We start from the raw sequence: 21,987 nt of genomic DNA on the forward strand, positions 1-21,987 counted from the left end.
GACGAACGTTCGTTCTTGCAATGGGTGCTCCGCTTTGACGTGGAAAATGGGATAGAAATTCGTGTGACGACTTCGTTGGGAGTTGGTTGTAATTCTGCTATTGCTAACATCGAAGGGTCTGCGCATATTAGACGGCGTAAAGGTGATTGCTTCTCCCTCTTGAACCCGGATACTGTCACAGTGGATATGGATCTTATTGTCAAAGCATTGTTTTTAAATGGGGGCCAGTTGACTGAAATCAACAACGATCCGATGTTTATCGATCGAGTTCAAGCGGGAGAAAATAGATTCGCAGCTTCTTTCATAAACTTGTATTAGGGATCGAAATTTTTGGAGCAGTTTTTGAAGTGAAAAATAGCTGCGAAATTCTTTGTTATGGATACACCAAAAATCAATTCAATCACCATAAAATATCAAAGCAGTAAATCCTTATTGTGGGATGATGGAGAAGGAGTCGCATCGGCTTCATTGAGCCAATCATCCCACAGTCCTTCTTGAGATTGGAAACATGGAGGCTTCACTCTTTCTAACGAAGGAGTTTGTGGGACAGAAGGTTGATTTTCGGGCGGGTGAACTTCTGGGACTGAACCCGTTCTCTCACTCGATTGTGTTTGCTGCTCGATGTGTCCCAAGTGAGTAGGATGAGGATAGACTGGGAGAGGGATTGAAGAGATTGTAAGTGGAGCATCTAGTGGCTGTTCATGAGGCGCATCGGTTTGTTTTCTTGGTTGTTTTGGTGGTGGAGGTGGTTTCACTTCAACGTCTGTGGCTTTGCTATTCAAGAATGGTTGATCGTCAAGACCATCAAGTAATGAGACATTCGTTGGGACGACTTCTGCTGACGATGATGATGATGATGCATCTCTATTGTGTCGCTTTTGTGATCGTCCCGTCTTTTCTTGTTTCGATTTTCGTTCTGAAGAATCAGTTGAACTCGAAGAAGAGTCATCGTCAGATTGAAGGGAGGCTGATAAAGACGACGACCGTTGACCCCGTCTAGAGTTCTTCTTCTCAGAATGACTTTTGGGACTGCCGGAAGTCTCAGGCTCGAGTTGAAGCAAATCAGAAGATTCCATTAAAACAGATCTTCGAGCGTTTTTCTGTTTTGGAGGCTTTGATTTCTTTTTCTTAGAATGTCGCGATTTCTTGCGTTCATCAGAAGAAGATGAATCAATCGCAAATTGATCTGATAACAAATGGTCGATAATCAATAGAAGTAGAAAATCGATATATAAGGGTCGACTAACCCTCTTTATTACGGCGTCGATGATTCTGTAATGCTGGGACTGCTGGAGGCTGTAAGAAAAATGAAGTGCAGGAGGAGAAGAGAACAAAAAGAAACGCACTGTTTGGAACTCTGGGAAGCTCGTCTGTCCCAAATCGGGAAGCGTCTTGACGTAATTTAGAAACGCTTGAATCTGATCTGAAGCGAGTGAATAGAAGATCTGTTCGAAATATTTGGGACATACCAGAAGATTTTCTATATGCTTCATATGCGTCTTCACTGATCTGGAAATAAAGATAATAAAGTGGATTAATAAAATCGAATCAACCTACTGAAAGATCATCTGGATGAAGTTTTGGATATCGATCTAAAAAAAATGAAAGTCGAAATATCATCGTCATTATTCTCAGATACCGATCAACTCAAGGCCAGCAAGCGATAAAACTTTATAAATGTGGAGACCGTCTTTGAGCAAAGATACAGCAACTTCTGTCGTGACTTCACAAAAACCATCCACAACAATAATCTAGAGGCATAAGAAAATTTTCAAGAAATCCACTACTCTAAAGAATGGTATCCCACCTCCGTGTCGGACATAAAGGGATCAAAACAAGACTTTAACAGATTGGAATAGAAATGAATCAAACTGATATAAAAAGATAACTTCGACTGTCATTCTAAAAATCACCTGAAAAGCTCTTCTTCATCCTTATCTTTGAACATTGACACTTCAACTTTGATTTCCTAAAAAACTCGATAAATCCAAACATGCCAATAATTAAATCTCACTTTCGAGTATCGCGGTTCCACGTTTGAAGACTCAGAGGAGTAGAGGAAAAGATAATGTGCGTACTTGCGGACGACTTTGGTATGTGATTCGGCTACCATGAAAGACACAAGGTGATTACTGTTCTCTATGAGTGTACTAGAGCAATATACCATTCCGATGAGCAAGATATATTCCGATGATGGCCCTTCCAGTTTGACTCACCTTGAACATCTGTCCCTTCTCCTTCGCGAAATGATTGACAAATGTTCAAAATATCGACCTACAGGAAAAACGGAAGATGATGATGAAATTTTACAAAAGAGATTTACAACTAATCGAGAAAATCCGAGGATCTCGCTTTGAATCTCACATTTTGCAAAAAGTTTTTCAACCAAACGCGGCGAGTACAAGGACTCTTGATAAGACGATGGACTATCAATAGAACCTTCAGAACGACTTTCCACGTCCAGTTTTCTTTTAATCGTTGAAGAAACCATTCTAAAATGTTGAAAACAAACAAGTCACTGGATTCAGTCCCTCATTCTAACCTCCAGCTTCCACTTCCGAAGTCTTGGGGTCAAATCCAAGAAGCCCCTGTACCACCACTGAAAAGAGAGATCTAAGGGACAACAGGGTGAATCCCTCTACCTTCAATTTCTGCCTCTTCTGCTGCGAAGGGATCATCGAACGTCGCAAGAAGCAAGGAGCGTTGGAATCCGGACGGAATGAACAATGTCCCAATTGTGCGTCTTATAACATCCATCGCTACATACGAGTCTCGAGGACTGTTTGTAACTTAATTTCTTCACTGTGACTGTTCCCCCAGACCATTTAGAAAAAGAGATCAAGTACTCATATAACCATCACTATCACTCTTCTGCTCATCGTCTTCATCTTCCACTGTTCCTGCTTTTCTACTGGACACATCTTCATCCTCTTCTGGTGTTGTTGCTTTCCTATTTGACTTCCGTGAATTCTGCTTGTTGGTTTTTTGCACGAATACTAGATGCTCGTTACATGAAGAGGCAGTCGATACTAATTGTTTTTCAATTTTTCCAATTTTGACAAGCTTGTTCACCTGAGAATAAGCATACAACTATTGACACTCGTCTCAAGGCTTACATTTCTCAATTTGCCAATTGCGGGGTTTTTTAAACCATCAGCGGACCTCTTCGGTTTGTTGCGGCGTTCGGTACTTGGATTGCCAGTGTTCTTGCGGATTTTTGTTGGACCCTGCGCCATTTGGACAGAACAGGTCAACTGTGCCAAAATGGGACGAACTGATCTATTTCAAAGCAGACTTGACTCCTAAACACAGAAAAAACTCAGGAAAAACGTCGCAATTGTTCACAGATTACCTTCAACATGATGCACGGTCACATTAACCGTTGTCTTCAGAAGAACCGCATCGAGCTGGTTGAGCCCTAAATAGTAATGATTTGAAAAAATGCATGAAGTACAAAGACATACAAGGAAGTGCATCGCAGACTGCAGTGCGATATCCAGGGCCGAGATTAGTTTGGAGGGGGTTTCGTTCAAGATAGATCTGTAAACAAGTAGTAGAGATTAAACCAACTTGTTCAAATCATTTGGGAAGGCGTGTTGATGTTGCAAGACGTACCGTGTCAAGTTTTTTGAGAGGCTTTAAATGCTCCAATTCATCTTTCGATTCAATTAAATTGTCATTAAACTGCAAAGGGGTCTATTTTCGAGATACAAGCTTACGACGTACCCACAATTCTTCCAACGCTACGGCTTCAGATAGAAAAAGTAAAGAAGAAATACGATTTCCCGCCAGATCCAAAATACGAAGGTTTTTCTGGAATCAATAAATGAATGACAAACAAAACTGAACTTACCAAGTTCATAATTTCACGGGGAATCGTTGTTAGTCTATTGTGACTCAAATAAAGCTCTTCTAGTGTAGGGGCGTGGAAGATCACGCTGTTGTCCCAAGCTTCTAGACGATTACTTTGAATGCTGAGTCGTACTAAATTGGGAAGATCTGGGATTGCCTAGAAAACAGACTTCGAGTTATGTACTTATGTATGTATACATAGATTTTTGGTGGACATATGTAAACATCCAGGTATGTATCGATATTGGTGATAGACAATACCATTGATGTAATCTTGTTCTTTCCCAACCATAGTTCCTTCAATTCCTTCAAATTTTCTATATTGTCGATTTTCTAAAGAGAATTTTCGATAAACGATCTTCGATAAACGATCTTCGATAAACAACAACCCACTCGCAAACGATTCGCCCCTAGTTCCAACGATTGAAGCTTTGTGAGATTTTCAAGACCTTCGATCTTTAAATTACGATCACATTTTTGTATGAATAAATCAAAACTCACCTTTGTGATTTTGTTACTCGATAAAAAGAGTTTTTCCAAATTCGCAAGACGTTCAATATTTTCAATCTTTCGAATCTTATTGAAGGAGAGATCGAGAACTCTATAAATTGGAACTCAATAAATTGAGAACTAGATCGATTCTATGAATCGATCTTATAAATCGACTTAATATATCGAGAGAACTCTATAACTCTATAGATCGGGAATTTTATGAGATTTGAAGCACGGGAAAGAGGGACTCAGCGTAAAATCTCTTTTTCGCAGATAATTTCGATCTATTCTTCAAAGATATTAAGAGATTGATTCCCACCTACTTACTTTAAATTGATGAGATGATTAATATTTTCAATTTTCTCAATATTATTTTGATAGAATTCAAGATGTTCCAAATTGGAGTTTGAATCCAAACCTTCAATTTTCTCAATTAATTGAGCAATCAGACTAAGGCTCTAGAAATTAAACAGGCCGTGTAATGATTCTTTTCCCTTGTTTATTTTCTACCTTCAAATTTCTACAAGCTTCCAAATTCTCAACTTTATGTATTCTTCCATTATTGTAGTAGATTTCGGTATCATCTGGGGAGATGGGAGAATCCCCTCCGAGAACACTGTAGGTCAGCCCTTCATGTGACCCAGATGCCACTAACTCCTACAGCCATAAGAAGTCCTTCCATCAGTGGAACACGTTGGTGACGTAGCCACTCCTTACATCACAGCTTCCACCATCACTAGAATGCTCCATCTGATCCTGAAAAGAGCAGTTATCCATTTTGTTGTTCTGTCTCGCCTGGAACGTGACCCGATTTGGGACTGGTTGAAGTACAAAGAAGCAGATCTGGAACGTCTGTGCCTACTCCTAGGGATCCTTTTTGGACAAATTGTCAATCACCACAGCTCGATCCTGAAGGCTTGCACCAACTTCGACGATGGTCAAATACAGCAGAGAACCAGACAGCGCTAAAAGTAAGGGGGAAGTGGGCTTTAATTCTGTTGAAGGACGTGGGGAGGCGGTTATTTTTGAAGTGTTCTTCTCTTTACTTTGGTTTCCTTTTCTTTTCAGCATGCAAGTCAAAGGGGGCCGATCTTCGCGTCCACTTCAAGGTAAATTGAGCACCCATTGAATGTTTCTCATCTTCTCATTTCAGAACACTTATGAGACCGCCCAAGCCATCAAGGGAATGGACCTCCATGAAGCTCAGAGATATTTGGAAGACGTTGTCGCCCATAAGCGATGCGTTCCATTCCGCAAGTTTGCTGGAAAAGTCGGTCGAACCGCGCAAGCGAAAGCCTTCGGCGTTACGAAGGGTCGGTGGCCAGAAAAGTCGTGCCGGTTTCTTCTCGATCTCTTGAAGAACGCTGAGAGCAACGCAGAGACGAAGAATCTCGATCCTGAATCGATGTATATCTGGCACATCTGTGTTCAACGCGCGCAGCAAGGACGTCGACGAACATACAGAGCACATGGACGGATAAATCGTAAGCCATGGCTCATTTGAACAGATTCTATAGGCATGGATGTCGCATGCTTGAGACGCGTTGCTGTCTAAACTCTCCGTCTAATCACGCTTCTGTCTTCCTTTTCAGCTTACATGTCCCAGCCCTGCCATATCGACCTCATTTTGAAGGAGAGAGTCAAGAACGTCGAACTGCCCCAACAGCAAGCCGGTGAAACCAAAAAGTCTGTCATTCGTTTGTCGAAGAAACAGCTCGCTCATAAGCGTGTTCGCGTTGGTGGTGGACATTAGAGTCTTTTCTGGTGCTTAGAACAATGACAAGGATGAGGTGTCCCGATACCACAGAGAGAAGAAAGGACAAAAAAAACACTAAAAAAATCACAGAAAATGACGAAAAATCAATGAAAATCCGAACTAGAAGGAACTGCGACGTGCGAATGGCGCTTCTGTTCCGAGAGCCAAGCGAATTGTCGACCTGCAAGATAGACATATATCACAGATGTAGATATAGGTATACATCATGTATGTAGATACAGCATACGGGTATCTATAGATATACATATATCATGTATAGACGGAGATTGAATGGACAACTGACGGCATTTCTTCATAGGCAGCCTCAGCTGCTTCTGTTTGTTCCAATTCATCTCTCCATAAAGCTTTCTGTAATACTTGATTCATCTTCTCTCTGAGCTCCTCCACCTGAAGGAAAGTACCGATTCAGGTGGTTATAATTATCTATTTTAATGATGTTTATAAGTTAAGGTGCTCGTTACCTCTTTGGTGTCGTCGGGTGTAACAAATTGGAGAAATAGGGGAACAAGCACACAGAGATGTTCTGTAACCTGAAATCCAACATGAATCAAGCGTCATGCATGAAATCACTCACGATAAATAGTAAAAGTTTGGTTGTTAGGTCCAATTTTGTCAATTTTGACACCCCCAATTGTGAAGATGGTGATTGCAATGTTGATTGTAATGGAGATGTAACACGTAGCACGCAGTGCATTTTTCCAAGGTCCCAACCCGTATCCTAAAAATCAAACGACATGGGACATGAGAGGAATCCACATGAGAGAATCCACATGGGAGAATGGGAATCCATGTGGGAATGGAATCCCATCTCACATGATCCTGTCATTGAATCCGAGCTACATACCTGGTTCAGGATGCGCTCTTCTATGAAGCTTTAACAATTTATAGGCATCACTTCTGATCTGCAGCATAATGAAACTCTAGCAATGAAGCATTGTTACTTACTTCTACCACATTACTGATGTACGCCAGAATTGGCACCATTGGCAGGATAATAGAAAATAAGGTAACGAAGCCAAATTGGAGAATGATTTCCATATAGTCTTCCAGAATTCCATAAATTGCCTCATAATTTCGCTGATAAGAATAAAGAATCAGAGAAAGCTGATTCACTCAATTTCTAACTAGATGAAACAAACAAATAAGGTGGACAAATGGGTGACTAGCACCGAACTGTAAAGGAAAACAATTCAAGGGCTACACGAGGCATATCTTGAATAACACCAACAACTCAAGGCTGTTACTCCTTTATCATGTCTCTCAGTCATGTTAGCTACACTAGACACACCAACGAATAGTCCTCTACTTCTTCCGAAGCTTCTTCAATTGGGACTGATTGATAGGAGCGAGTCAATTCCTGGGGATCCATATCTGAATTAATTCCGCTCGTTTCTTTCGAGATCAGCATCTCCGACGCCCGTATCTCCCCTTTATGTCTCCACGCTTTGAATTTCGATAAGAGATAATGAAAATAGCTGATGAGAAAATGAGAAGTGAGAACAATGAACACAGCGAATTGGGACACTGACGGAGTTCCGACTTCAATGAAGTTGAATAACATGTTTGTAAGGAAGATCATTCCCAAATTGTATCGCAAGAGTCCAGCGCACGAACCATCAGGAAGACAGGGCGAGATAATCTCCTAAGCAAGAAGGAAAATGGAAGGTCATGGAGTGAGTGGACTAGCTAAGAATGTGGCTCTCACCTTAACAAATGCTAAATAGAAAAACGAATTGAAGTAGTTAATAAAACGGAACGCGAACATCTTCAAAACAAGAGCCTGAAAGAATATCATCACTTAAGCATTGAAAGACAATTCTGTTGATTTGGAGTTTCTTCAAACCGAATTGCAAGCCAGTATTGAAGACAACCCAGTTTTGGAGAGGCAAGTTGGTATTGGAGAAAATCCGACCTGCTGAAAATCTTCTTCGTATTTCCAATTCTCAAAATTGGTCAAAATATACGCGAGCTTGCACCAGAGCTGTAGAATATTGTGTAAGAACGGCAAATAAAGGATTCCACTCACGAGGTCGAAAATCGAGATAAAAGTGACATTAATGATGGATGTGTACATTGGGACATCCTTGGGATCCAGCCAAGTGAAATACGCTGCAAGAGAACCCAACAAACTTTACTCAGCGCTTGGTCAACTTTCTGACTTACTAGGATATGAACTCTTGAATAACGGTATCGAAAACACAGTACAGACGACAGCTAAAACAAACCCAACAAAAAGCATCCCGGCAAGTGCTGATACAATGCGTCTGCACTGATAGACGAAGACAATTGATGAGATGTTTCAATTTCTAACCCATTGGAGGAAATTCAAACGTCGAGCATCTGTGTCTCCGATGAAGCGCTTCGAGGTTGTTTTGAACTTTCGACGAGATTCCATTCCCCACTCAACACGGAGGATACTCTACAATATCATGTTTTATTCATAGACATGGTGATAGACAGGTGAATAATAAACATGTGAATGATAAACATGCAAATGAGAAACATGTAAATGAGAAACATGTAAATGAGAAACATGTAAATGAGAAACATGTAAATGAGAAACATGTAAAGAGAAACATGTAAATGAGAAACATGTAAATGAGAAACATGTAAATGAGAAACATGTAAATGAGAAACATGTAAAATGGGATGATGGTTCGATGAAGTGGACGCAAGGAGAGAGCAGCGCGCTTACCTCTGCTTTATCCCAGCTGACCATATGGAGAGCCGCCCAACATGTAATGTAGAACGCATATACGATACTAACGATATTCGATCTGACAAAAGTTTACATCAATTTAACGCTCGATGTAACTGAAAGTGTTTGCTACAATCGCGTGATAGGATTTACGTTTGGTCATCGAAATGGGCTTTTGGGTCAGAAAACCATTGGACCGCAAATACCCCAAGACCAATGAATCCTGGAATGAGAAGGCTTTTTGTAAAATACCCAACCCAAGCAAAATAGAACGCAATGTTTTCACCTGTGAGAAGAATGTTTTGAAGCGCGTTGCAATCACTTGATCTCACCAAAGTACTCGCGTATTTCACTGAGAGGTTGCTGATGGAATTTGAAGACGTTCTTGCAGTGGCCCCTGAAATTGGGATTGAATTTGGGGTCATTCATGGAGATTCACTCTATTTACCAGTCTGTCAATAATTTATCTTGTGAAGATCTTTGATGCAATACAAAGAATGAATGCATGACTCCATGGTCGATCATTTGCTCTAATCGAAACAGTGTCCCAATGCAATCCGTCAGGATACGAACCCGGTCAACCTGCCTGTAAATGGAAAACCATCTCACAAATAGTCATCCGTTGGTATGGAGACAATCTGGCATTCATTCGTAACCAAGTACCTGAAGATTGAATAGCACTCATCGTCTTTTGTTTCTGGCGTGACCTCAACCTTTTTTCCTGATCCCTCATAGCGTTGCCAAATCTGGAATCAGACATGAGAGACAGTAGACGGAGCTAAGTAATATGAGAGACAGTAGACGGAGCTAAGGAGATGTAAGGCAGAGTTCAACCAGTTAGTCTCATAGAAGAGAGAGAACGAGAGAGATGACTCATACCAAAACATTAGAACGCTGAGAGAAACGACGTGTCGAATGTCTCTGAGGGGATGGCAAGGCCGCAGCACTTGCAAACCGCACAGAACGAACATTGCCGCTACTGTCACTGCGAGGGTTTAGGGAACGAGGAGTATACGGAAGAGAAGTAAGGGATGGAGGAGTATGTGGGGAAGGGGAATGTGGCAGAGGAATTGCCTTAAGGGGTGAGAACAGCATTCAAAGAGGAGCCGCAGACTCTCATCGCTACAGTTTCGTGAAGTACCTGCGGCGTTGATCCCGTGTGCGAGTCGAATCCTCTTTCAGCGAAGAGATCAAATTCAAGATAAGGAGGGACAAAGGACAATTCGCGCGGACTTCGCGGACTTAGACCCGCCCTAGAAACGAAACATATCAGACAAACACTAGATGTCCGTAGCTTACGCGACATCTCTGTATTTCTCGGCAACATTGGAATCCATTTGGACTAAAAATCGATTTTCATGAGCGAATCTCTTCATGGAATCTTCTCTCATGCGAACCTGAATGGCAATGGACAAGACAGTGTTTGATGGAAAGCCTCAGGGAAGAGGAAAGCTCACTGAATAGAAAGTAAGAACGCCTTGAACGTCCTTCTTGATAAAACAACGCCTTTTCTTCAGATATGAAACAAAGCTCTTGTGCAACGATTCATGAAGTTGCTCTTTTGTCATCCCTTCAGTCCAATCTTCCCCACTGGAGAGATGGAATGGATGACGAGTGCTTTCGTTGTATCTCTTGCGCTCTTCTTCTCGTCGTTCCTTTTCTTTTTGATCTCTCGGAATGAGAATACTGCTTGCTATTTCTTGCATCGTTGATCGTGTGATTGGTGTTCCCTTGGACTGTTCATTTTGCGACTTTTCAGAATCCTCAATCAAATCAGAAGCGATTGTGGGAAAAACGAAGCAAATGTCGAAAAACGTGAGCGGTAGCCCTGATGAAAAACAGATTAATGAGCACGAATTAAAACTTTTTTCTTCACCTTTCCTTGTGCCAATCGATTGATCGGCACCTTGTTCCATCAGAGGGGCGAGTTCGAGCGAGCCCGGCATGCTGAAGAGTTCACAAAACTCGAATTTGCTTCAAATGAACAGTAGAATGTGTGGTATCGGGAACCTTCTGATAAGAGTCCACAATCAATACGTCATGAAAAGTGTTTCGCATGTTGATTGTTCGATGATTGGATTTTTCAACAACGACGAGTACATCATGATTTTTATTCTCTTCCCCAAATCCCCAACATCCATGCAAATGGTTCGATAACTGTGACATTGATTTGTAATTTTTGGCTTTGAAACAAGACACAACACAGATAATACATACACACTGTTTTTCCCTCCTCAATATATTGGACGATGTCTGCAACTAGTAAAGCGTTGGATGGTAAAACCATCACAGGCGAATCAATTCCTCCAGTAGAATTTATTTGTGGGGACACGGTTGTAGAATTTCGAGCGATGACAGAACATGATTATCCTGATGTCCGCGCTCTGGTGCCTTGTAAGTGATCGTTCCATCAGTTTTTTCAATTATATATATATATATATACCTCAATTTCACTACCAAGGATCGCCGGACGTTATTTTTGGTTCTTCAGTGGTTTCAACGTGCACATCATCACATTCACTAGAAGACCTGAGGCGATTGCTGGCCCTGCCAACGTAGTAAGGCTTTCCTCGAAGGGATTCTCCGTAGTGATTTCCTGTAGATCTGTTTTTTCTTTTGTGGTGCTTGCAGCCATCCATGCTGCGCGTATCGCAAAGACACGAATGAGCTCGTTGGCTACTGTGAATTGTATAGGCTTCCCCATATAGGAAGAAATTTCGATTCAAGGATCGAGAGAGTCATAGTAACCGAAAAATTTCGGGGAAAAGGATTGGCGTCGTCAATGTGTGACTATCTAGTGAAACAGGTATATCGAAGTCATTAAGTCATTATGGTGTTGGGATTCAAATCTTCTCTTTTTTATGTTCCATTTGTTTGTCGGCACAGGCTGAAGAATTGTTGGATTGCAATCGGGTTGAGTTAACTGTTGAGAAACCGAATGCGCGCCATATTTATGAAACTAAGCTTGGGTTTTCTCCCGTTGAGACGACGCTTATGAGGCTCAAGTTACCACGATCCACAAAAACTTCGGCTTCTTCAATACCCTCTGTTGTAAACGGATCAGCCTGAACGCTTTCCGAAATGCTGAAAGGGACAGCTTATCAGTACCTTCTATTGTGTCCTTTATCTGTTCTATACGTTTTCACAAACCAAGTTTTCAATGATTGAGAGTGGTGTTTGTTCCCTTTGTTTTTATTTGCTATAAAACATGTAGATATCAACCACGCATTTCAACGTCTACTGATTCAACAACAATCCGGCTAAGAGCTTCAACTTTTTCTGTCAGGATCGGGGTTGTTCCTTTGTTGAACGTCACAGGTTCAGGATTTCTGAAGAGTCTTGGATTCGGTTGATCATGTCCACGAAACAGTTCTGCTTTTCCGTCCGAGTTGATGACACAAAGATCCACGTTTCCACCGGAACCCAAATCATTGAAAATCCCAGCACGAATCGCGGAGGTCACCAAGGCTTTTCCTTCTTCCAGGGTCAGGTCGTTTTGAACCCCGCCTCCAACACGGCAAGGGCGTTAAGCGATCCGCTTCCCATGGCGCAGAACGGGAGACGATCAGTCCAACCGTCGCATTCAATGATGTGCAAATGGGGACCTAAGCAATCAACTCCTCCAAGTACAAGCGCTGTTTGAATGTGACCTTGATACTTAAACAACATTTGTGCGAGCTGACAAACAACAGACTGAACACGACATTGTCGTCCTGATAAAAACAAAAAATAAAAACATGTTGAAATAATACATGACTCACCGGTCGACAATCGTTCTAACTCTAGCTTTGATTGATACAGATTTGTGGTGTGCTGCAGGTCAGCAGCTCCACCTGCCCCTGCAGTCCAAATATTGTCCGCCAAACGATGAAGTTTTTGGCAATTCTTGTCCGCGACAATCTCTCCTTCTGTGGCGCGCGTATCAGCTCCCAGAACGATGGCATTTTTGGTGGCCACACCACAAATGGTTGTACCAGTTTTCTTAATTTTCGGTATTGTTGTTTTTTTACCGTCTGATCCTTTGAATATCATTTCATTGCGGGTGAGGTTGTCGAAGTTGAACCCCCCCTTCTCAGACTGAAGAGCGGTGACGTATGGGAGCTCCATGGTTTTTGAACGACAGGTTGAGCAGAAAAGTCAGCTGTTGGACAGAAACTGGACAGAAGTGCGTAAAAGGAACTCCATGCAAACTCCAGCGTTTTGTTTAAGGAGCCACTCAAGTGCAATAACATCTTTGAGATTTCTTAGGAATGATTCCAACAGCTTGCTGGCTAGTGGGTGAGCACTGAGTATTGCTACGACCGTTGAACCCTTCTCCCTCTATAGTGACCAAATGGGAACGCTTATTATCTGGGACTTGGAACGGCGCTTAAGCAGAGCCGAATTTAAAGCAGATGGAGTAAGATCGAATAACAGCAGGAGTGTTGGAATTATTGGCTTGCAGAATTCAATCTATGAAATATTGGATCGAAGGCAGGGATCTACGCAAATGCTTCTAACGTACGAACTTCGTTTGATGAGTATCGACAAACATTAAATGGAACTTCAACGAAAAATCATCGCGATTGCTTCTTGTCTTCTTAGTCAATCGGGCAACGGGGTTTTGGCGTTATGGGACGTTTCGAGACCCACTTCAAACCAGGTACCCCTCTTCACCAATTACCAAAGTGGAAACCAAAACACAGTCGTATGCAAGGGCATTCGCGATCGGTTCCTTCATGAACGACCAGGATGCCAATGAAAGCTTCTACTGTTTCGCCCCCATCAGTGGCAACCGGACAATGGGACTGTTTGATCTTACAAGAAGCAAACCATCCTCGAGTTTACTTACTTTGGGAATATTAAAGGACCCCACAGGTATTCTTTTGCTTACTTCCACGTCATTGTTGTATCCACAGCAAGATCCCTTTCCCTGATTTGTCGTCCTTGAACGTAACCAGGTACTAAGCCCTCGTCTTCTGTTATCGCCTCTTCAATGGAATCCGGATGGGTCATTGGAGGAGCTTCTCTTGCTTCCATCAATCCCTTTTGGTGTCTAATTGCTTATCAGAATTATGGGGGTAATTTACTCTAGAAATCGACTTCGAAATCATGTAACTGTCTTCAGCTCAAGCTGTTTTTGACCTTCGCCGTCCAGAGACCCCCAATCTCTCCCCCTCTGTGGATTCCCCAATCAACGCAAGTAAAAGATAATTCAATGACGGTCGACTCTCCACTTCACATTTTCTAATCAGGAAGGAATTTCTCTTGGTGTTACTAGGAATGTATCCTGGTTTGGGACACTTGATGGACATGTAATAACATCCAAGATCAATTCAAAAGGCCATGTATGTAGTAGGATTCAACTGTTCGACAAAATATTCGTTGCAGATACAGCCGACGCACCGCATCGACTTGTTTCCGAGTCTGAACAGGAACGCGACGAACGGTTCCAATCCGCCGAGCAGCTATCAGGACGACGAATTAGAACTCAAGGAGCAGACGGCATGTTTTCTCGAGAGTCGCATGAAATATGGAATCGGTACATTTTGGCTCCACGATTATTTATTAATTGATGCTTTCTGTCATCATTCATTAACCAACATTCATCTACTTCCCTCTCAGGAAATATTCAATTTCGGGGGTGACTCTCGAATGGCTGCGGTTGGCTGTTGGGATTCAACTGTGCGTTTATTTGACGTTTTGTCCAAGCAGCCTCTTGAAACATTAAGGTGGGAAAATTGCTTGTTGAATAGTCGAAGGCTTCAAGATGGGTTTCTATAGGTACCATAGTGACTCCATCAATGCGATCGACTTTGACGGCCAAACGGGAGCATTCGCGGTCGGCAGTAAGGTATGGATAATAAATGGCACGAGACACAAGTCCCAAGACGTTGATCTTGCAGGATTCCCGCATCTCTTGCTGGAATTCCTACTGCTCGAGCTATTGGTTGTCCATCGACGAAAAAAAAGCGAACAGAGCGTCGACACAGAAGAAAATGGCCGCAAGCCGAGCGCGCCCTCCTCGCTTGCGAATGACCTTTGAGTTTGACAACGCGCCGCCTGGAAGTTCTAATAGTCGAGTAGCACATTGGCGCTCGTACCTCAAGGGTTGGAGATAGAACGGTAACGACTCATTTGCTACGGGCCCTTAATTACTATGACGGCTGTCCCAATTTATTGTCCGTATAGGGATCCCTGGATGAACTACTATCAACGCGCTTGTTGAACGCCAAACCCAACAAAACCGGCCACTTGGGCGAGGGTTTTGCTCGCTGTCCCAAAAGGGGGGATCGGCTGGTATAGAATAAAAGATACCTGACAACAACAGAGGATACGCGGAGCACCTGTGGTGTTCATTCTCACCCGCACTTCGCTCCTGAATTTTTCTCTGATGAGCCGAAAAACAAGCTCAGCATGTTGGGAGGTACTGGCTGAAAAAAGCGAAACTGTAGAGAGGGACGATTTGGACAGAACTTACTTTGACCGAATGGTCGTCATAAAGCCACCAAGTCTGAAATATGGGTTCATGAAACTGAAATAGATCATCATACCGCACCTGATCACTTTTAACACAAGCGACGTAATGACCATGACTCATACTCCTACAGTAAAGATTCAATGTAATGGGGTCACACATATCCCACACGACCATGATGAACAGGGGTATCCCAAACACGACTAAAACCTCATCACACGACTAACAATAGATCTACGCACGATTCACTCACGTGCCAATGTGCACGACGACACCATAGAGGTCGAAGGCAGGGCCGCACGACTTTTCTGTTTTCCGAGATCCTCGTATCTTTTTCGTCACTGAAGGGGACACTGTTTCATGAGTTGGATCATCAGGATCACTAGGAGAGCTTTGCTGAGACAGTCTCCGTTCATATGACTTCTTGGACGACTCTTGACTGGCCGATTGAATGTAGGGATGATTTCCTGAAAGAGCTTCCGACGGAAAATGAAGAGTCAGGGGAAATTCAACTCGAGATGCCACACGCGAGTAACACTTCAGCCCTTCGTCGTATTTGAATCGTTTGAGGTGGATAGCCAGGATAGGAGGAAGCTTCTCAAAAAGAAGCCTGTGAGAGAAGTTTTGAAAAAAATAAGAAAGAGAAACAAATCACCTCCGCTCAGCTTCTTGAAGACAACAACATAAATCGCAAAAGTATTTATCCTGAAGGCAAGAAGTCAGTTGTGGTTCTCGTTACCCCTCTTACTTTTCCCTTCAGAAGTTCTGTTCGAGCGAACCGCATAATGCAAGCCTGAAACAACAATCCAATTGAATGAGATGCAAGAAGTCCAGAATGAGCTACAGTTGGTTAGCCTACAGATAGCTTCGAGGTATCAGGCTCGACGTCCAGAGGAACATCCAAGAATGGCTCCCTTCTTCGGGTGACATTTTCACAACACAAGCACCGCGTTTCATACACAAGAAAACCCTATGCAGACAACATGGAGTGAACCAACCAGAAGCCATCCTACTTGGAAGAGCTCATGAAGCCAGCTGGTGTGTTCCGTCGCGGAAGGCTCGCTCGATGGAAGTTCTTGCCTTGGGGGTGAATTCGTCTGGGTCCCCGAAGTTGAAGTAGAAGTTGGCGTGCTCAGCGAATCTGCGAACATCACTATTGAAACTTCATTGGGACATTGACGGACCGGAGTGGGCATCAGAACTCCTCCTCGAACCAAAACGGGTAGAAGTGGCAGATGGGCAAGCAAGAGGATCGCGCTTAAATTGTTCTTTGCGTTTTAGAAGTTCTTCTCCAATTGAATTCATCAAGTACGAATAGAATTCATGGGCATCATGATGCTCAGGAGAGCGAAAAATCGCTAGCGAAACAAAGAAATTAGCAAGATGCAGAAGAAGGAGAGCAAGGCGGTAGAGGAGATACAATCAACAGCCTCACCATTTTGCTCTTTCAAGCGTTGAACAAACTTGGTGGGGTAGACGTGTGCTGCAAGAAAATAGCTATTCATAACAATTTCGGATTTTGGATTCACTCACTCGTTCTTCTACTTCTTTTTGCATCATTGATTTGTATAAAGAGTCGTGTTAATGAATTGAGTAAACCATCCTGTCAATAAAATATGATAAAATATGACTCCTCTATTACTCACCCCATCAGCATCCCGGAGCTCCCCCTCGCAACATTCCCTGAATATGGGGCTCTCATACAAAACTTGTAACACGCTGTTGGGTGTAGCAAGTGTTTCCAACATTCCACAGGCCAATCTTTTTCGATGAGGGTACATTTGAGGCGGAAGGGGATGTCAACGACTTCACTCTTGCCTTCGGTCGCATCGGGGTGCTGTTGGGATCGTCCTCTTTTCCTTCCATCGTGGATGGAGAATTGAGACACACTGCGGACGGGGATTTGGGACACACTGCGGATGGACCTTGAGAAGGATCATCAGAAGGCTGTGCTGATGTGGTCTCGTAGGAAGGATCCTTATACCGGGAGGGCGAGCTGGCGGTCTGTCCCACTTGACGGCGTCTGTAACCAATAGGACTAATTGCTGCGATGGAGGACCCACTAGACGGTCGTGAAGTGTCACTTCCTAAAAGCAACCAAAGACTTCCACATGATTACGTACAACGAAACGAACCCATTCGGATATGGAGGCAACGCGCAGATGCAGAAGCGTTGATGGCTGACGGATTGGGCTAATGGATTTCAGTCCACGTTAAGAGACGCAACAGGCTCACTTCTGGAAGGTGGACTGATCCCTACAGTCCTGATCCGGACTAGATGACCTAATGACGATCCAGATCTAACGCCTGAATGAGAATTGTTCTATTTCACGTGATTTGAGTTTTGCGTAGGCGACAGCGTTACGCACGTTGTGAAACTCTTTGCCAAAAATATTCTAGTAACACATCAATTGAATATTGACAGACAATGAACTGCTGCATTTCGCGTCTTGCTTTCTTGAATATAGAAGCTGAATATGGAAGCTAAATTTTTAATGTTCAAGAAATCGTTGGAGCTAGTTTTCGACTGAGCTTGCACTACCCAATTCTTCAGATGGGTCACTTTGAGATGGGTATCTCGGTTTATTCAGGCCAACTCATGCATGATGCTCAATCAAACTGATTGTATCACATCAACGAGCAATTCGTAGATCTCACTGATCCGGACCGCAATCCCGATTTGTGTTTGCCGAAATTCGATTTGAGGCGTCTGTTGCATTGCTCCCGGTTTTGGTCAACTTTGTATTTACATAAATAGCTGCCTGATTCCTCAGATGATTTTGTAATTTCAAGAAATTCATATGGATTCGCTGGATCAGGCCGAGTTCACCATCTAACCAGATCATGTTTGGAAGTGCACACGAGGGACTCAAAACAGTAGAATGATGCTTTTCGGGATGATACAAGCGGGCATCATTTGTCTACTTGGTGGTGCGAATAGGAACCTCTTCGTATTTCTTGGTCCCGCTCTTGTTTGACGACGTTAGATTTTATCATTATGGATGGGTACGCCGGGACGTTCGAATGAGAATGTTCGTTGTAGGTCGAGAAATGAAAGAAGGGAGTCCTGATAACATGGCCTGCTGAGCAATTTTGAAATTCATCATAATATTCAGTCCAGGCGGATGATCATGTTCCAAATCCCAGTTTTATCATTCACATGTATATCATGAGTACCAATGCCGTTCGGTTGCTCCAGTGTGATACTTCGGAGCAACAGACCGCTTCAAACATGGCCACCAAGCATATCGAGAAATATGGCGTGTCGTGCGATTGATGCCAGAATGGCAGCCGAGAGTAGTCACATGGAACCAGTAGATTGAAAGATTCACGAAGTGGAGGGGGAATAAAACGCTTATGGGTACGGACATGGTAGCGAAGTCCATCAGAGCCTTTGTACGTCCATTTTAGTTCAGCTTCTGATAGCTCATCAGTGGCGCTTTAATATTTTCCACGGTTGGAAGGGTGACAATCGGCTCAATCGAGGGAGGTACATGAATTGTTGGAATATCAACATCGTTAGCAATAAATGTTGGGACTGCAATTTCATTGATGTCGTCAAAAGGATCATCATCGTAAGTAGATCTTGACAACCAATCAGCAATAACATTGTGCTGACCTTGATATGACGAATTTCTATGTCGAATTGTTGTAGATAAAGAGACCATCGGAGGACTTTTCCGCTGGTTGCCTTTCGCATCCATTGAAGTGAAGAATGGTCGGTGACGACAATGAAATGACCAGTCTCGAATCTGTGGACTGACCAACGTATTGCGTACGCTTCTCGTTCGTACGGAGGCCAGTTTCGTTCGGCTGGAGCAAGTGTTTTTGACGCAAACTCGATGGGAACAAGCTCTTCTTCTTGCCATTGATGTAGGACAGCTCCTAAGCCGTACGAGGAAGCATCACACACAATGACGAATGATCCGCATTAAGGAGGGTGTGCTGGCTAATCAGCTGCTTTAGACAATTGAACGGTTCGACACATTCTTTGGTGATTTTATAAAGAAGAACTCCTTTCCGTATTAATCGACTCAAAGGGCCCAGAACGTCGGCACAGTTGGGAATAAATCTTCTTAAGAATCCTACTGCTCCCAGAAAAACTCCTCAATTCTTTCTTGTTTTCTGGGGATTTTTGCATCTTGAATTCCTTGTACTTTCTTAGGATTTGGTTTAGTTCCTTCAAAACTGACGATGAAGCCCAAGGCTTGAACTGAAGGCACGAATAGCTCCATCTTTGAAATCTTTAGATAGAGTCTCGGTGGCTCGGAGATTTTTCAATAGTTCAACGAAAGTATTGGCATAAAGAATGATATCGTCAACATAACAGATCAAATTATCGAGCACCTTAACAACATCGTCCATCATCCTTTGAAATTCGGGAGGACTGTTGCGGATTCCAAACGGAGTGACTGTGAATTGACGAAGGCCTTTTGGAGTGAGAATTGCAGTTACGCGACTTTGGATGAAGTGGGAAGGCTCCAGAAACCCCAATTAACATCTAGGGCACAGTAATAACGGTGATGTGCAGTTTGAACCAAATCCCACAGACGAGGGAGTGGATAAACGTCTGGCTTCATTTTCTTGTTTACATGCCGATAGTCTAAGCATAAACGCCATCCTCCATCCTTTTTAGGAGCAAAAACAGGGACCGAACACCAAGAGCTTTTTGACTTCTCAAGTATGCCAGCATTTTCCATAGATTCAGTTTGCTTTACGTATTCCTGCTCAAGCTCTGGTGTTAGGTAACGCATTTTCTGTTTTGTTGGGGGACCGCTAGTCTGGAACTCGGCAGTGTAAGGAGCATCTCCGGGTTTTGCACGGAGCCAAATGCGTTTGAAGTCGTTGAAGAGTTCCCAAATCTCTTGTTGCTGGGATGGATTTAGGTGAGCTTGAATATTAGACTTTTTCCTTCTTGTAGTAGTTCCTCATCCGTAGCTCCCAGTTTCTTTTGCGTTATGGTATCGAGCTCTGGCGGTTCTTTGTTTGTGCACTGTTGTTCTTCTAGGCTGGCTGCGACGACTGCAGATGACTGACATCGATAAGGGATTTGTTGTATCGACGAGGAGATTGAGCTTGCAAATGCGTTTGTTGTTTTTTCCCTCAATTATTTGCCGCATTTCCAACAACGATTGTACTGAACATGCCTAGGGGTATTGGAGTATTGGTGTTCTGTATCTTGTATTCATAAACAACAGTTGTGGCGATATGAGACAGTGTTGTGGGATTCATTGGGGCAAACCACTCTTAGCAACCTCTACGTTCACACATCTGCCAAGTGTTTATGGATCTGAAGCATGCATGTCCTGATCTTAGCTTCTGTCTTTTTGGTCTCCTCTTTGCTCAACCTACAGGTTCAATCGTGACTCAAATGATTTTGATAACTCTGGCGTTGACGGGCACCCCCTTTTGGGTGTGTATTTTTCGATTTTGTGTATTTTGAAGCCATGCATTTATTTTGCACTGCAAGTTCTTGCTTTTTTGCACCTTTTGGAACAATAAATTGACAGTAGGAAACCGTTCTCGCGCCTGCTAAAAGTGTCTAGTCGCGTAGGTCGACTCCGCTGTGCGACTTGTGTGTTAGCCTGCTCTACTGTGTTTTGTCGTCTGTTGATCTGTTTCCTCACCCAAGTTTTCTGTTCCATGGGTCGTCCCAAAATCTGTCTGAATGTTTTTTCCTCACCTGTTAACAAACCCCTCGTGAACCTTAAATGGACAGTGACACCGCCGTTCCCCAACTCGAACCAAGGCAGCGAAGCCTGCCTTTAACGGACCACCTTTGTCAGTGTCGGCTTTTTCTTAGCACGTCTTGTAATAATTGTAACGCCAGTAGTTCGTACCAGCCTTTTCGGCTTGGTTTCCAGAATTGACGCTACAAGCGAAAAACTATGTGCAATATGTGGAGAACCCTTCTTGAATCAATTCCTGTTTTCGAACCCTTAGAAGTCAACTACCACTACCTTGTCCTGAGCTATTGTTTTGGTCTTAGCCCCACTGTTTTGGGCTTAGCCCCACTGTTTTGGGCTCTCTTCAAACTACGAACCTCTCCATACTGCGGTGGTGGGCATTCAGTATACTGAAGCACTGAGTGGCGACGCAACAAGGCAATTCCAGGAGTTAGCGAATCGACTGTTTCACATCTCAGCATTAGAGAAAGCGAATGAGAGTCGGAAAAGACTCTGAGCTGTTCAACGGGATTGCTTGTTGGAACGTCAGAAAGCCGTTCGGAACCGTTGTCGTTTCTGATAATAGACCATGTTGGTGTGCACGACCCAGTTCCCACAACCCTGTTTGATGTTTGTACGGCAAGATGATTTTGTTGAAAAAGCCCCAAAGAGTTTTGAAGAAATTTTGTAAAAGCAAAATCGTCAACCTGTTCAACTCGCACGCTCAGAGTCTCTTCAGCAGTGAGTCTTTACTGCTTTTCCGAAACTCTTGAGCCGTCTTGGTAGCTTGGATATATTGGTCTTCGGTTTCTTGAAGGGATTTGACGCCTCGTTCGAATCATCACCCCTCAGGACACGGGTTCACGATACTCTCCACATCCTCAGAAGTCAATTCATAATTAGGATTCCATTGGTTTTGTTGCAATCTCTCATTCTCGTTTGAATCATCAACAGACATCAACTGAGTTTTCGAAAACTTATCAAGGGAGACACCCCTCAGGACACGGATTCACGATACTCTCCACATCCTCAGAATTCAATTCAT

General features: G+C 43.1%; 2 protein-coding genes and 1 pseudogene across 2 annotated transcripts; 1 reads left to right on the plus strand and 2 right to left on the minus strand.

Moving 5' to 3' along the window:
- Positions 1-3,341: 3,341 nt before the first annotated feature.
- LOC129617113 (protein phosphatase 1 regulatory subunit 7-like) lies at positions 3,342-5,121 on the minus strand. The gene is made up of 10 exons (XM_055532505.1): positions 5,062-5,121; positions 4,855-5,001; positions 4,672-4,802; positions 4,354-4,453; positions 4,246-4,308; positions 4,114-4,185; positions 3,727-3,813; positions 3,616-3,684; positions 3,465-3,540; positions 3,342-3,418 (listed from the first exon to the last, which is right to left on the minus strand). Exons 1-10 carry the CDS (start codon positions 5,119-5,121, stop codon positions 3,342-3,344), a joined length of 882 nt encoding a protein of 293 aa, XP_055388480.1.
- Positions 5,122-5,278: 157 nt separating this feature from the next.
- LOC129617114 (60S ribosomal protein L17-like) lies at positions 5,279-6,097 on the plus strand. The gene is made up of 4 exons (XM_055532506.1): positions 5,279-5,315; positions 5,413-5,453; positions 5,498-5,828; positions 5,937-6,097. Exons 1-4 carry the CDS (start codon positions 5,279-5,281, stop codon positions 6,095-6,097), a joined length of 570 nt encoding a protein of 189 aa, XP_055388481.1.
- Positions 6,098-12,036: 5,939 nt separating this feature from the next.
- On the minus strand, positions 12,037-12,851 carry LOC129617115 (proteasome subunit beta type-7-like; annotated as a pseudogene).
- Positions 12,852-21,987: the final 9,136 nt, after the last annotated feature.

Source organism: Condylostylus longicornis, unplaced genomic scaffold (genome assembly GCF_029603195.1).
Source record: "Condylostylus longicornis isolate FDR11 unplaced genomic scaffold, ASM2960319v2 ptg000405l, whole genome shotgun sequence".
Lineage (NCBI taxonomy): Eukaryota > Metazoa > Arthropoda > Insecta > Diptera > Dolichopodidae > Condylostylus > Condylostylus longicornis.